Here is a 16,385-nt window from a genome sequence, read left to right as displayed (position 1 = left end):
TATACCATGGGGTGAAAATACCATTTACTAATTGCAGCCTAGTGGCTGTCAGGTATTTATATAGCACCCCTATCCATAGTGCCTGAATGTCTGAGTCCCTAATGCCTTGGACTAAAGCCTGGGGGGAGCAACGAGAGTGCATTATTATTTTTTTTTCCCTTGTCTTCCCAGGGCAGCATTTTCGAACCCACCCTTGGCTAGAATGCTTATCCCAGAGTTCTCTGGCATTGTCACAAGCACAAATCAGCTCTAATTCAGAGGGGAAACAGATTTCAAACCACTTACTCCTCTAATGAAATAGTCTAGTGGTCAGAATAAAGAACTGAGTCTCCTGGGTTTTATTCATTGCTGTTACTGATTTTTATGTGACACTGGCCAAGTAGGTTTGCCTTTTCTGTGCCTGTATCTCCCTGCATTTATAAGGAAGGGGCAGAAAGATGCTGGGTGGATTGCTTAGTGAATATTTGTAAAAGCATTTTGAGATCCTTGGATGGAAGGTGCTCTAAGTATCATTCCTTGCTAAGAAGCTCTGCTATATCCAGGGGGAAAACATTTTATTTCAAGCCCACTTCTTCTCTTCTGAGCGAAGCAGTAAATCAGCTATTATGCATATTGTGATTTGTAACTTGGTAACTCAAAGCTGGCAAGAATGGGCAACTGCAAGTACCTAGACTGGGAACCAACAATTGTATCGTTGGGAAGGTAACATTCCTTAGATTTGCAAATCTCCACTGCAGCTATTTTTGCAATACCTGTTCCTTTAATCAGTACTCTAGTAAACTCCACTCAGGTCGCTCTGCAACTGGATTCTGTGGAGTGTTGTATTAATATGGGCTTTTGCTTTTACATTTTTTTTGCCCTTCTCTTGGAAGAAAGGTTTCACTTAAGATTCTTCCAATTCTCATATCTTTGATACCATGCTGTCTTCTGCCATATGGCGTTTGTAGGTGAACAGCTTGAACTGTGCAGGCAGTTCCTGGTTTGCTTGGTTCTTTGGCTGTGTTGCCAGAGTTGCTCTACTACGTTCCAGAAAAGGGGGAAACAGGTACAATTACAGCAGCCTCACAGGCTGCAAAATGAGGGTGAGCTGGGTTTTTGAATGGGATGAAAAGTAAACTATTTTCCCTCCCAAACTAGACCCCCATCCACTGTCTTTATTAAGCTATCTGTGGGGCTTCTCTTTAATTTTAAAATAGCATTTGGAGGAGGAAGGGTGGGAGGTCTGGATGCAGAGATGGGATCTATCCAGCTTCTTTTGGAATAGCAGTCTGGTTACATGCAATGGTAGCAGAAGTCTGTCCTGTTCTTCCCCATCTTGAGAAGTAACCACTGGCATTCTCTGCATAAACAGTACAGCCTCTAGGACCGGAGCTGAGTCAAGGATGACACAATGTGATGTGCAGACCATGGGTACAGATGGAAAGCAGATTGGGGGATTTCCTAATTTGTGTGTTTAATTGCAGGGTTCAATTAAAGCTAGTGTGCGAACAGACAGGAGGTAGAGAGAACATGGAATTCATTTAACCAGATCTAATGCAATGGAAATGATTAATCTCTCTTGCTGGCCTAACAAGCTAAACCCATCTTCTTTTCTGAATTACCTAAGCCTTGACACCCTTTTATTTAATTTGGTCTGTCCCATGACTATTTTCTTAATAGAAATATTAAGAAGAGGCTCTTCTCCTCCCAGCTTCACCTTCGTGATGGGAGAGTCCTTATTCCTTCTCTTATCCGTCAGTTGGAAATTTTTCAGTGATGAAACCAAGTTTATCTTTGCAGATTCACTAATAAGGTACAAGCAAAACACTGCTGATCTACAGCAGTAGAAAGTTACTAGTGCATTGTACCCATCACAGGCATGAAAGTTCATGGTCTCGCTCTCTGCCTTTTTGTGTTATGTGAACAATGTGGGTGAGGACAGAGGTACCATTTAAAGGAAACTTGTATAAAAGAGGCAGCTTGTGCTGCACCCCTAAAGTGCATGACTGCAGCGTGCCTCATCACACTTACCCCCATCTTCTGAACTCATCTACTGTCAGTTAAACAGAAGTTTTACGTGCCTCCCAAATGTACTGACTGATGCTCCACTCCTGAGCAGCTTCATTCCTGTGGTACTGAGCTCTTAACTTACAGCCCAGCCTCCCCGCCCCAGTTCAGGCACTCTGCATGAGTTTACCTTCAGTCCTGCAGAGCTGAGGCCAGCAAGGGGACTGAAGGTCTCACTTACCTTAAATTCTTGATTTTTTTTTTAAATGAAGGTTCAAGATGCCCCAAGACCTATATGAAAACAAGCTTTGTCTCTGCTCTGTTGCACCATTAGTGTAGTGTCCATTACGAGATGGGCTGCAGCCGGTAGATCCCATTTCATGAGGTTTCTCTCTTAAAATCGGGTTAGTGCTAGTGAATGAGTTCTTGGTGACCCCCGCCACTCCTAGTTAATTACCTGTTAGAATCGTTCTTTTAGCCCCTCCCTCACTCGGTGACACCACAGATGTACAAACAAATTCAGCCCTAGTGTGAGAGGGCAGCTGCCTCTGCTTTCTCCATAGCTGAAGTTAGCCCCTTGTCTTGATTAAAAGCTAAAGACAGTTAAATTCTAGCTCTGAACCAAGATGCTCAGTGTGTGCCGCTCCCAGAGCTAGCTGAATGGCAGGGCTGTTGAGCGTAGCAGGGAAGAGGTTAAATAGACACGAATCTTCCGTTTGAAGGTTTTGCTAATCCAAGGCAGCAGACCTAGTACAGTGTGGTGAGGGGCTGTTTGCAATGTGGGCTGGGCTTGGGACTCTATCAGAAAGTAGCAAAGCAGGTAGGGACCTTGCCTTTCCCTTGGGGAAAAATAAAGCACAGTGTGTGTCACTCATGAGAGCTGCTCTGACTCCTCTGTGAACAGCTCTTGAACTTGCTGTTTCCCAAAGGAGTCCCGCTTCAAGGGGCTACAGAAGGGGTTTGCTGATCTGTGATCCACTAAACCTCTCCTGAGCCTCTGTATTGCTTAAAGGAATAGTGACAAGCATAAGGGAGATCTCCTTTTAAAAAAGCAGGTGGTTAAGACCTGGCCACTACTTGCATCTTTGGATTATAAAGTGAATCACTTCCATTGTGTATGTAACAGGCTCCTTCTGTCATGGTGCTTGGCAGTGGGTGCTGTGGAAATGCCAAAGTTGGGGTATTAGTGTGAGGGGCAAGAAGGACTACGTCCCAGTGGATTTAAATAAAGATCCAAATTAAGCTGGCAGAGGTCCTGGCCAGGGCAGAGGAAGTGGGTGTCAATGAGGGAATCTGAGCTCCCAGTGACTAAGCCTCAACGGCCATGCACATCATTAACTCGGTAAGAACTGGCAGCAATGAGGGAGGTTCCCAGCCTGGAGCCTGTCTAGGAACTTGCAGGCAATGCAGCTGGTGCTTGTCGGCCCAGCTGACCTCCAGGGCTGCAGCTAGGAGCAGAAACCAGGAAAGTGAAATGATCCTACTTTAAATAGCATGCTGGAAAAGGTGAGAGCGGCAGCCAGAGCTGGAGGGCAGGAAAGTGCACAGAGGGGAGTGAAAAAATTGTTTTTTAAAAATGAGCCTGGTATTCTTATTTGTTGAGGAAGACGTTTTTAATCACCCTGTCACAAGAAGAAGGCGGTAGACCCTGCCCCCTCCCCCAATTATTTTTTTCCAAAGATGAAGTCCAGGTAATTCCTTGGCTTCCTGTTCTCAAGCAGTGAGAGCAGTGTTCTGACTGCATCCTAGTTCAGATATATTTTAGCTTATCCTTCCAATTAGTAGCAATAGCTTGTGTCTCATTTCTATTTATCCTCCTCTTCAGAGGCAGCATTGAAGTCGACCCCACTACTGCAAGACGCCGTGCAGAATTCTCCAAGTTCAAAGCAATGGGGCCACAGACCTGGCCACTGGCTAACGCCAAGAGCAAGTTTATCCAAGCAGATGGGAAAAGCATTTAAGAAAAATGTGTTTACAGGACGGCATGCCTTGCCAGGATCTCACTCAGAGCAACAGCAGCTTGCAGCAGAAATTCTGCAAGCTCAGGCGCACAGCGTTTGCATCTTCCAAAAGAATTTGAGCTCTAGCTCGGACACACAGTGCCTTAGGACAGGAAGTCCTTCCATTCAGCACACCAGCCACACAGCTCTGGACAGTCACTCAGGGACTGCAGCTGGAAACCAGTCAGAAGAAAAGGGCCCAGGATCTCACTCCAAAGCCATAGGTTCTGGCTTGTGCGCCAGTGAACGGGGTCCCTCCAGCAGCCTGACTCACATTGACCAAGAGGGGCGGGCGGCCATGGTAGATGTTGGAAAGAAGCCCGATTCTGAAAGGACCGCTGTTGCCAGTGCTGTGGTTCGCCTGGGTGAGAAGGCATTTGGGATGGTGCGGCAGAACCAGCTGAAGAAAGGAGATGTGCTGGCAGTAGCCCAGATCGCAGGGATTCAGGGAGCCAAACTGACCAGCCAGCTGATCCCCCTGTGCCACAACATCCCTCTGAGCCATGTGGTCGTCTCTCTGAGCCTGGACGAGAGCAGATGGGCTGTGGTGATCCAGGCGCTCTGCCACAGCCAGGGTAAGACGGGTGTGGAGATGGAAGCGCTGACGGCCGCCAGCCTTGCTGCCCTGACTGTGTATGACATGTGCAAAGCAGTCACTCACGACATAGTCATCGAAGAGGTGAAGTTGGTGAGCAAGACGGGAGGGCAGAGGGGAGACTTCCAGCGAGGATAGCACTTATCAGGAGCATCCCCACGCGGGGAACTGAGGGTGCGGGCTGCTTTGGTGCCATATCTGCAGTAAGGCTGAGGAAGCAGCAGCAGGTATCCTATAAAAGAATGTGACTGAGTCTCTGACCGGCCAGGCCATCTCACTGCTGGGTGCTCCTCAGTTCAGCTCCCACTGGACAGGTCTCTGCCTGTGTCCACCATGACACTTAGCACCCTTGCCAGTAACCTCAGCAGAGGGGCCATGGGTCAAAACTGAGGCCCTTCAGCCCGGTGGTGCCAGGGAAGCTGCCCTGGCTGCTGTAACCCATCCAGTGCTTAGTCAGGCACTCTTCATCAGTACTGAATTCACTTGGCAAAGGAACACAATGAGGAGTAGTTTATTGTATCTTTGATCAATGACTGGGGCTTAAGAATTGCTCCTTTCTCCCCAAACTTAAACTCGGAAGAAACTTCAGAAGGAGACAATGGGGAGTCATTCTAGAGTCCTGGCCATTGAGCAAAGATTTTAATAATGGACAGAGGCCCATCAGCTGGAATTATTCAGCTCAAAGTCACCTAATCACACCCCTCACAACTGCTTGGGTCCTAAATGGGTCTGATCAGTACCACAGCAAGGGGATGGGAGCTTGTGTCCATGAATGGAAAATTAGATGTTGGTTGACTGATACCAAATAGCCCATGCCTAGTCCTGATTTCACTGAGGGGCATGATGCTGAATACAGAGGGCTACTGGGGTAGCGGGAACTGTAATTTGCACACCCTGAACCGCATTGCTGTAGTTCACTCGTGCCTGCCATTATAACCAACTCATTTGATGTCCCTGCATGCTCACAGGCGCGTTCTGAATCAATCTCAGTCCATCAAAGCCACTTCCCACAAGGCAATAGGCCTCCTTCCTTGCAGGGTCCTGAAGCGATGGCCTGCAGAGGAACATCAAAGCTTACTATGTTACCCCACTCCAGAGCAACCAGCAGGAAGCATGACCAAAACTGGGTAGCCATGACAGGCCTCCCCCAAAGAGTCAGTTTGGGCTATCAAATAATTGACTCAGTTTAAACTACTTTGTATGTTTTTGTACTCTAGCATGTTTATGGGCTGTGCCTAAGGGCCTCATTCTGCTCCTTAGAGAAGTCAGGGCCAGAACTCCTCAAAACATGAGCAGAATCAGGCCCTTAATTTCTGGGACTTGAAATCCAGCTGAGATTCCCACCAAGCTCCAGCAGATTCTGATTTGTTTTTTTAATCCACCTGCCTGCCGTGACTGTTTGTAGCCCCTGCTAATGGCATGTCATGGGATAACCTAGTCTGATGCTTGCTTCTTCTATTGACTTTGCATCCAGCCAGCAGAGGAAGCCCGAGCTAACTCTTCCATCAATAATGCTGCTGTTGCTGAACTCAGTGATTCTTTTGGCAAACAGGGTCATAAACATCCCTTTGCTGTGTTGACTCTGCTCCAGGGAAGGGGAGGAAATCCTTCAATATTTGTCAAAGCAACCCAGGAGAGGGGAAATTGGAATAGGCATTTAGAAGCCTGAAAAATCAGTCTTCTAAAAGTGAAGTCCTTGATGTTGCAGAGTCCTATGCTTTTTTGGTTGTTAAAGCCTGAACCTCTTGAGGCATGTGGCTAGACAAGGACCTCTGCTTTTTTTAAAAAGGAAAGTTTCTCTGCCATGAGGAGAACTAGGAAAACTTTGAAGTATGACCTTCATTCATCCTAAAAGCTCAAAGCCAGTGGGCAAACAGAGAACCCTGGGCAAGGGGGCTGGCACATGTAATGCTTTTTAAACATTTGGTGTTGGTTACACTCCGCACTTGAAACGGTCCCCTTGCGAAGGATGATCTGCAAAAGCAGGAGTTAATTTTGCATGTTTTTTGGAGTGGAGGGGACTAGACACAGTAAAATATACAGATTTGTCAGTCTAAATTGAAAAACAATTCTCCCTTTAGAATCTTGAACTCAAATTTTGAGAGTTTCTCCTGCTACAGTTGAGATCAGACACCTATGGCAGAGCAGGGATTCCAGCTCTCTCTGCCATCTTAAAGGCTAGTGCCACCCTGTGCTATGGCTGGAAAGACGCACAGAAGTCCCTAATTCAGATCTTGGCAGACCAAAAGCCTTTTTGCTTATAAGCCTTGTGTTTAAAAATGAAGTCATAGAGTCTTGTGTTGAGGAATACTTCAACAGTAACAGGTTGTTTTTTAAAAAAAAAAAAACCTACCCCAAATACTCTTAACCACTCTTTATTTTAACTTGCTCACCACTGCTATATTTTGGTTTTAAACAGTAACCTAAAAGCTTTACCTAAACCTCAAAGACCAGGAGCCCCTAACTTTAATTTATGGTGTGCTCCTATGGCTTAAGTTTCCTGTCCTTTAGATACCAGTGCTGCCGCCCCCTTTGATACACACAACAGAGGAAGTTTTAAAACCAGCCTTATTAACCTTGCTTTCCTATTAAACTAGAGCTTTCAAGTTACTTGAAAGAATTCTTTCCTTTGCCTTATGATTGATGATTATTGTTGGTACAGCTTGCTCCCTAAAGTTGTGTTTCAAGAAACATTTTATCCAGGGGTGAGACTATACACGACAGCATCAAGCACATCCCAGTCACTTCAAAGGAGATGAGTTCAGGTTTAGTGCAGCAGACTGGGACAGCAGGGTCAGATTTAAACCTTTAACTGCCCCTCCCCCTTTCCTCTATACCTGATTGCCCATCACTGTGTGCTTTCCAATCCCTTTTCTTACTAACTCACACCAGCACCATGGAAGCACTTTGGAGTTCACTGTAGAGTCACTCTGTGTTTTAAGCCATGTGACTTGTTCAGGTGTAGCTAGGAGTTTGAAATATATATTTTTTATGGCTGAGCCATTATCCACAACAGCCCAGTAATAGTAGTGTTGCCATGACCACTAAGTTCCAAATTCCACCACTAGATCTGCTTAGGGGATCCCATGAACCACATGGCACAAGTGGGTTCTAATACACTTTGCTCTAGAAGTATGTGGCAGTGTGTTTGTTTATATTGATCAGACCTTTCATGTAAAGATTACTTAAATTAGCACCTCTCTGAATATTCTACCTGAACACACCTTAATAGTAGATAAGTTACATAGCTATGGGACAGACGTGGTCACCGATGAATTGGGAGGGTAAGCAGTTCCAGGGGTATGTCTACACTGCACCTGGGAGTGAGCCTCCCAGTGCGGCTCGACAGACTTGTGCTAATGGGCTTCTAGCCATTGCAGCTCAGATTGGAATTTGGAGGCTCTACCCTGAGGTACACTTGAGAGCCTGACCTCCAGTCCAAGTCGCAACATCAAAGTGATGTCTGCGCAGCTAGTTTTTAGTGCACTAGCATGAGGCTGTAGTCCTGGGCTAGGATGCTTGCTCCCCATGTAGCTAGACCCTTACAGGTTGCGCTGGGTTTCAGCTACTGCGTGGGTGCTGAATTCCTGGCTAGTTCCTTTCCTGCTTCTCTCGAGCCCACACACCTATGTGAAGGGGAAAAGTCTTCCTTGTAGAGAACCACTGGCCAATATTAGCAACAATGCTTCCTCAGCCTGCACCGCATCGCTTCCCGCAGTCCCCAGTGGCCTGGAACAGCAAACTGCAGCTAGTGGGAGCTGCGCTCTGCCAAACCTGTGGCCGCTGCAGGTAAACAAACCATCCTGGCCCACCAATGGATTTCCCTGATGGGCCGTGTGCCAAAGGTTACTGATCTCTGCCATACAGCATGAAAGGCGTCATTTATCAAAAAGCATTTCAGGTACTTAGAAAACCAAACAGACTATGAGATGTGACTTACAGTTACTAAGAGCTCTTCTATCTGCACTGAGGCAATGAAAAGATACAAACACACTCTGGGTGCTCAAATACCATAATTCTGCTCACAAGGTCCTATTACCACATCAGACCATACTGATTACTTGCCATCATGGCAGAGAAGCTCTGCTAGTTTAAGACGAATATTGGTTAATGCACAGAAGATTCCCTCTGCAATCCCTCTTGCAGAGCTGGGGGATGAGGGGAGTCAGGCTTGGAAGCTAAGATACCACACTTAGGTGCCTAAATTCTTTTGAGGATCAGGGCCGAACTCCCACAGACATCAGTAGCAGTTGGGTGCTGAAATCCTAGGAGGATCTCGCCTTAGATACCATGGTGATAGGCAACCTTAAAACTAAGTAGAGTGGTTTCTACATGTCAGGACTGAAGCGAATTGGCTGAGCTAAATAGGGAAAGGACACCTACCTGCACTCTGCCTTTGCCTAGCTTGCTGTAGCCAAGTTGACTCTTACTTTCATGAGCACTTTTTGTCCATCATCTTTAAAAAAAAAAAAAAAAAAAGATACAGCCTGTTGTATGAGGTTTTAAAAACAACCACCTGTCCTGATTCAAGGGGTTGAGGAACGATGAGTTGTATTCAGTGAGAGAGAGAAGAAGGTTTAAACCAGAGATGATGGTGCATTTGGACACGTGGCTCCTCGGCTTCTGAAAATCTGCTATGGTGCAACAGTTGATTTAACAAGCCAGGACCCCCATAGAGACTTTTTGAATTTCACTATAATTCCTGTATCTTGGATAAGGAGGAAGTGAGGATTGTAAGGTTATCTGAATAGTTGGGGCAAATTGACAGCTCAGCTCTATGTTGGTGCCATAACATTTTCTTGTTACATAATCAAGCCTTGGAACTATGCAGTTATTCTGATATAGATAAGATGTTGAATTAAGCATGAGCGTCCATTTATTTTATGAGAATGTGTTGCCAAAGGGCACTGGATAATAGTGTGTGTGTGATGTTTGTACCCCTGCTCCAACACACACAGTGTGTTCTCAATTACGCACAAGTAAACTGGGTCAGTATTTTAGAGGCTTATTTTGCTCCAATACATTTTTAATAAAGACTAATTGTAATGGAAATGAGCCTCTTTGTGTAGGTTTATTTTTGAACAAACATTGTCAGTGTTTAAGCTTAAACTCCCTTTTAAAGTGTTCAGTGAGGGGGTCTCTCTTCAGGAGAAGCGGCCTCTTCTGAATTTTCTCTAGCTCAACAGGTCGACTTTGTCCCTGTGCCACGTTACAAGTTAGTACAATGGACAGACCGTGATCGCCAGTGATTCCTTCTATGGCGAGAGATGGAGAAGTTATCCATCTAACTTACTTGGGTGATGCTTAAAAGAAAATGTCAATTTACAAAAATCTTTAGAATTGAGCCAGGTCTAAGTGGATGTGCCAAAACTGAGCATCACATAACCTCAGTCATTCATCATTTCACTTCTTCCACCCTTCCTTGCCCCCAGTCTATCTGTGCCCATGTTTCTGTGGACACAGGAAATGGGAAAAGATTTGTGGCATTGCCTCTGGTGTCCCCTAGCATACTTACCCCTAGCTTGTCTTTGCTGTTTCATGTTGTGAGATATTCTTTGTTCAGGACTCGTTCAGCCTTCGTCCTTTGGGGCAGGTAACCAGCTAGCCACCATTCCCAGCTGGACGCTGACATGGACAGTTAGAGCTATAAATCACTGGCCAAGATTTTCATCAGTGGCTATTGTTTGTGGGTGCCTAACTTGAGACACCTTAAAGGGGCCTGACTTTCAGAGTAGAGCTCTTCCCCTCTGCCTCTCCCCCCAGAATAAGGCCCCTTTTAGATAGCTCAAGCTGGGCCTCCACAATCACTAATAGCTTTTGAAAATCTTGGCTCTGATAAGCCATTTAGGGCAAAATTCCACTCTGGGGTAACTCCACTTCAGACAATGACGTTTCACTCCAGATTTGGTTTTAACTAAGAGCAGAATCTGGCTCTTCCTCCCCACCCCACCATTGGCCTTTAACTAGCTTGTGGCTCCCTTTGGCTGGCTCAGCTATGGTAATGCAGGCCTGTGACAGTTTTGAAACTGCTGCAGATGTGTGCGTTTTGGCCAGGAAATAGGCTTGCTAATTAGTTAAATGGAAACAGTTTTGCTTCGCTCCACTTAACAGGACCTTGTTCCAAGAGAGGCTTAAGGTTGCAGTGAACATAAAAATAGCTGGAGGAATTACTGGTTGCAGTAGGCTACAGCACTAACCTTCCACTTCTGGAGACTCTAGTTCAAAAGCCTGGACTTAGGTCACCCACGAAAGTGGATTTGGTGCATCTATCAGCGTCACATTGCAAACCCACGACATAGCTGGCAATCTCTGCCCTAGATAGAGGCACAGGGCTGGGACAGCAAAGGGGTTTGATTGAACTGGTGAGTTATGTATGCACTACACCTACCCAGGGAGACTTCTCATCTTACTGCCTGTGACTGAGATGAGCAGCTGGCCAACTCTACCTCCATTCGTCCCTCACTGCTGGCAGTACCACATTTAAAACAGTTCAGTGATGTGTGCACAAGCTACCCTGAGGACCTGGGCCGAAGGCAGATAATGATACAGGGTGATTATAGTTGCACTAGCATGGTGTTTGGAGTAAGTGATAGACCATCACCTACTGGAGTTTTGAGGCATTGGTACTTGTAGGATGCTCTCGTGTGATCTTAATAAAACCTTAACACAAGCTAGAGCAAGAAGTTGATCAAACATATGACTGAGACTCAGATCTGGATTCACATTCTGGCTCTAGTTGACACTGACATTCTGCATGGCCCTAGGCAAATCACTTAATTTCACTGGGGCTCTGGGTATGTCTATACTGCACAATAAGCCTCTGACTCAGGTTTGAGCCCAAGCCCCGCTTCTGCCCACACACAAATCGGTCTGATTCAGTCAGCAGACACTCAGGACCCTGCTAAGGGGGTGGGTGACAGCCCGAGTCTCACTGTGACTCAGGTCCAAGCCCTGTCATTTTGTTGTGCAGACACAGGTCAGGCAGGGTTGCCAATTTTCTAGTCGCACAAAACTGAACTCCCTTGCCCTGTCCCACCCCTCCTGAGGCCCTGCCCCTTCTCCAAGGCCCCACCCCCACTCCATCCCTCCTCCCTCTGATGCATGCTCTCTCTCCCCACCCTCACTCACTCATTTTCATAGGCTGGCTCAGGGGTTGGGGGGTTGACAGAAATGAGTTCAGGATGAAGAAGGGGACCACGGGCTGAGGCAGTGGTTGGGGTGTGGGATCTCGGGTGGGGCCAGGGATGAGGGGTTTGGGGTGCAGGAGGGGACTCTGGGCTAGAGGGTAGAGCCGAGGGGTTCAGAGTATTGGAGGGGACTCTGGGCTGAGGCAGGGGGTTAGGGTATGGGCTCTGGGGTGGGGCCAGAAATGAGAGGTTCAGGGTGTGGGAGGGGACTCTGCACTGGGGCAGGGGGTTGGGGTGCAGGGGGGTGAGGGCTCTGGTGTGGGACCGGGGATGAGGGATTTGGGGTGCAGGGGGTGTGGGCTCATCCTCAGAGCTGGGGCAGGGGGGGCACAGGAGGGGGTGTCGGGGTGCAGGCTCTGGGCAGCACTTACCTCAAGCCGCTCCTGGAAGCATGGAGGTGCGGGCAGGGGTCTCCGCATGCTGTCCCCACCCCAAGTGCCAGCTTCGCAGTTCCCTTTGGCCAGGAACCACAGCCCATAGGCGCTGCGGGGGCAGCGTGCAGAGTTACCTGGCTGCGTAGGAGCCGGAGAGGGGACATGCCGCTGCTTCCAGGAACCACGTGGAGCTACGGCAGGCAGGGAGGCTGCCTTAGCCCTGCTGCGCCGCCAATCTGACTTCTAACAGCCCGGTCAGTGGCGCTGACCGGAGCTGCCAGGGTCCCTTTTCGACTGGGCTTTCCGATCGAAAACCAGACACCTGGGTCAAGCCACAAACCCGAGTCAGAAGGTCAGCATAGTGCTGTACGGAAGTGTTACCATGGCTGAGATACCTAGGTCCAGCAACTGTAATCCCACTTTTTACAATGCAGTGGGGATGCTCAAGCACAGGTTTGGCAATGGATTCCACACACCTGGATCCCACGGACCCAGCCATAGTGTTCAGTGTAGACACACCCTCGGTTTCCCCATGAGTGACACGAGGCCAATGCCCACTCCCTATGAGTTTTGTGAGGCTTCGTTCACTACTGTTTAACAAGCAGTTTTTTCAGATCCCTTGAGGGAACTAGCCATTAATGGCGTTAGCGATGCTACTCCTTCACGATCCGTGGTGCAAAAGTAAAACGGAAGAGGAAACAAAGATGATGTTTTACTGCACATACCCAGTAGGGATTATCCTCGAATTTCCAGGTGCCCACTTAACCCCAGAGCCACAGTTAGTAAATAAGTACTTAATATCTTGGACAACCAGAAACATCTTTCTTTTCCTCTTCATATACAAACACTCCCTCCAGCACATGTTAATACAGCTTTCCGGGCGCACAACCGACAGGACGCAAAGCCAGGAGAAGCAAAGGTTAAGGTTCCAACACCAGGAGGAGCTTGACTGCATGGCTTTTTGGGTGGAAAGGGGTAAGGGAGTTGGCTTAATTTAGGATTCTGTTTGGAAAAGGATATGCCATCAAATATACAACACGTGCAATGCCGCAGCATTACCGTTATCGGTGGAGCCATAGGCCAGGTCCTCAGCCAGCATAATCCATTGCTGTCAATGTGCAGATTTATACTGGCTGAGGACCTGGCAGGCAACTTTTGCTTCAGTGTGATTTCAACTGTGCAGTTTTAATGTTTCATTAATGCCACTTTCTTATCCTGAACTCCAGAAAGCTATTTTTAATGCAAGCCTCAGTTATCGTCTTCTAAAGAAAGCGCACACACACACACGGTCTTGACCCTGCAATAAGCTGCCCTTTCCCTTCCTGCATGTGATGCTGTATAGAAATGCTAGCGCTCTGTGTGGCTCATTTGGCTTGTGCAGATCAACTCCTGGGGCCATCCTCTGTGCCAAATCCAAGAAATAAGCAGAGCCGAGTGATGGGAATAATTTCTGCTGCCCTGGAAGCCTAGTTTCTCCTATTGCAGCTGGCAGTTGGAGAGGCTCCATTCTGCCAAAACTGAAACTTAATTGGGTTCAGTGGAAAAGACAAGCCGCGGCCAGGGCCTCCGTGATTCTGGGTTTACAGGAAACGTGGGCAACGCTGGCTTAGTCCCACTGGGAAAAAGAGAGGAGACGGTGGAGACGTCACTCACGTTTGGAAAAACGCCTCAGCCGAAGCCAAACGCTTTACACTGAGGCAGGCAGGGGCGGGGGCAGACTGGTTGCCTGGGAAGGGAAGGCGAGCCCAAGAAGCCAAGCGAAAGGCAGAACCAAGTCAGGTAGAAGGGCAAGAAACAGACGAGCCCGTCCCAGAGGCACATAGCCGGGGCCAGCATAGGGAAGACGAGACCCCCAGCAAAGCCAAGGAGTGTCTGGCACTGTTTTTCAGATTGGATGCTGCAGGTAGGCCCTAAAAACCAGCTCAGTAATGGCCCCATAGCTTGCAGCCATCCTGCTCTGGGCTATCAGAAAAGATACAGCAGAGGAAACATGTTTGCAATGGGAGCTCAGATACCAGTTTGAAATCTTCACACTAAAAGGTGAGAACAGCGACACATGAAGCAGCCCAGCTGCTTCACGAAGGGCAACTCATTGCATGACGTTTGTCAAGACACAAACATTTGGACCATGCTAGAGGTCCCTGGGGACTCTCTTCCCAGGGCTTGATCATGCTGCCACGAGCGGGGATGGTCTAACCACCTCTCTACGTGTCATGACGGCCCTGGGAGCTGCCTGTCCCATGGAAAAGGACATATGTTGTTGTGCAGGACACTGTGGATGTAAAGATACATGCAAGATGTCAGCCATTGGTAGTGTTTTCCAAGTGGCTGCAGTGCAGGGGATCACATATACAGTGCTACAGCAGGACCAGACTGAATAGCCAGCAGTCTTGCCCACCTAGTTATTTCTGCGTGGCTTTTTCTATCCTGCAGACTTTAGGAGTCTCTCTAAGGACCCTGCACGACAGGATGAAACCAGCAGGGCCGGGCCACATCCTGGGAAAGCATCTGGTCATGAGGCAGTTGCTGTCCTTTGTCCTGAATCATCTAGAGTTGTGGCCCCAAAGCCTAGGTGGCAGATGATCATCTCCCATATCCCTACACCAGGGAAAGAGGGATGGAAGAGATCTGCAGATCATCTTTGGCTTCAGGTTGGACTAGGATGTGTGGCTATGACTGATTGTGAGGGGGAGGTCTAACCATGGCTGTCCAAGTCCTGCAAGCCATGAAGTTCTCTTACTCTAAGCATGCAGCCTGCAGTGTGTTATTCCACATAAATAGAGATTTGGGGCCAAATTCAGCCCCGATCTAGCTCCACCAGGGGTCAATGGGAGTTTTACCAGTTTACTCCAGGGCTGAATTGGCCCATTGGTTATTTAACTACATAAGATCAGATGAGAACATAAGAATGGCCATACTGGGTCAGACCAATGGTCCATCTAGCCCAGTATCCTGTCTTCCAACAGTGGCCAATCTCAGATGCTTGAGAGGGAATGAACAGAACAGGGCAATTATCGAGTGATCCATCCCGTCATCCAGTCCCAACATCTGGCATGAGGCACTCAAGCTAACAGGACCCAGATTTGAAAGTAGGAGGCCTGGTTGCTGTGTTCTTAGCAGACGGTCGACCTCTAGATCTCACTCTGATTGAGCGCTTTAAAAGTATCCACATGCTCTGCAATTCACTTGACCTGCTGATCTGATGAAGCCAGAGTTGCAAAGCTCCTCTATTTGCTCCATGCTGGGTGAAGGGGGCTCCCATTCCTCAGATGATGGATTGCATTGTGATTTGTCAACACACACACAGAAGCATCGATAGGCACATTCGGTGCATTGAAACAAAGACAGAACCGAGCACAGGAATATGTGCTGAAAGCCCTCACCCACCCGGCTAGCAGGGACATTCCACAGAAACTACCAGGAATAATCTTGATAGTCCACCAGAGATGTCCCAGAATGCATCATTCTGGGATATGAGACACAGCAAGAGCATCAGCAATAACAGTGAGCCAACCCATGGGGTCTCAGGTGAATCAAGGATTTTCATATCTGCCCCCAGAGAACTCCATCTGGAGGGCATGATCTTCCACTTCTCTCCCTCTAGGGTGTTATTCTGTTATTTATGGATTTAAGGAACGCACGCTTGGGAGCGTGTGTGGACAAGGGCAGGCAGGGGTTGTGAAAGGAGAGGGAAAGAAAGGCCTTCCAGCCACTGTATCTCTATAAAGTAGTTCCACATGCAAGCGAACCAGGGCTTGCCTCACTGCTGAGTGTTATGCAGTGTGGTTTCAGCAGCCATTCCACCTCGACAAAGCTGTTATTTATTTACTTAAAGACTTGCATTCCATGGAAAAAGATGCCCCAAGATAGCTCTGTGTTTCTAAAATTAAACCCAGCTGGCTGGAATGGGGAGGGAGCAAGTCAGAGTGCCCCATTCAGCGAGCAGGGATGCAGGCTTGCAGTATGGCTGCCTCCTCCTCTGAAATATTTTTCCTCCTCAGAAATCCATTGGCAAGCCCAAATGAAAAGCCCTCTGTGCCCTCTAATGCTGAGACATATTAGAAAGGCAGCTCTTTTGAAAGCTGGGCTTTGGTTCGTACCATCCTCAAAAGCAGAAACATCCTAACTTGCTGTAACAAAACCAACACAGGATGAGCATATAAAGCAATTGCTTCTTTCTCAGCAGACCAGTTGAGGGCTTTGTCCCCCATGGATTTGTTACTTATGAATCCCTGGATGACCC

At 47.8% G+C, this 16,385-nt stretch overlaps 1 protein-coding gene across 3 annotated transcripts in view; it reads left to right on the top strand.

Annotated features, from left to right (window-relative positions):
• Positions 1 to 9,636, top strand: part of MOCS1 (molybdenum cofactor synthesis 1) — a 50,179-nt gene extending 40,543 nt beyond the window's left edge. For 2 of the 3 annotated variants that reach the window (XM_045010172.1, XM_045010173.1), the window contains exon 11: positions 3,812 to 9,636. In XM_045010172.1, coding sequence (XP_044866107.1) covers positions 3,812 to 4,719 — 908 coding nt within the window. In that variant the 3' untranslated portion in view covers positions 4,720 to 9,636. The remainder of the gene's footprint in view (positions 1 to 3,811) is intronic. The other variant, XM_045010174.1, reaches the window with a different exon arrangement.
• Positions 9,637 to 16,385: the final 6,749 nt, after the last annotated feature.

The sequence above is a fragment of the Mauremys mutica genome, chromosome 3 (genome assembly GCF_020497125.1).
Source record: "Mauremys mutica isolate MM-2020 ecotype Southern chromosome 3, ASM2049712v1, whole genome shotgun sequence".
Lineage (NCBI taxonomy): Eukaryota > Metazoa > Chordata > Testudines > Geoemydidae > Mauremys > Mauremys mutica.
This window is presented reverse-complemented; position numbering and strand designations above follow the sequence as displayed.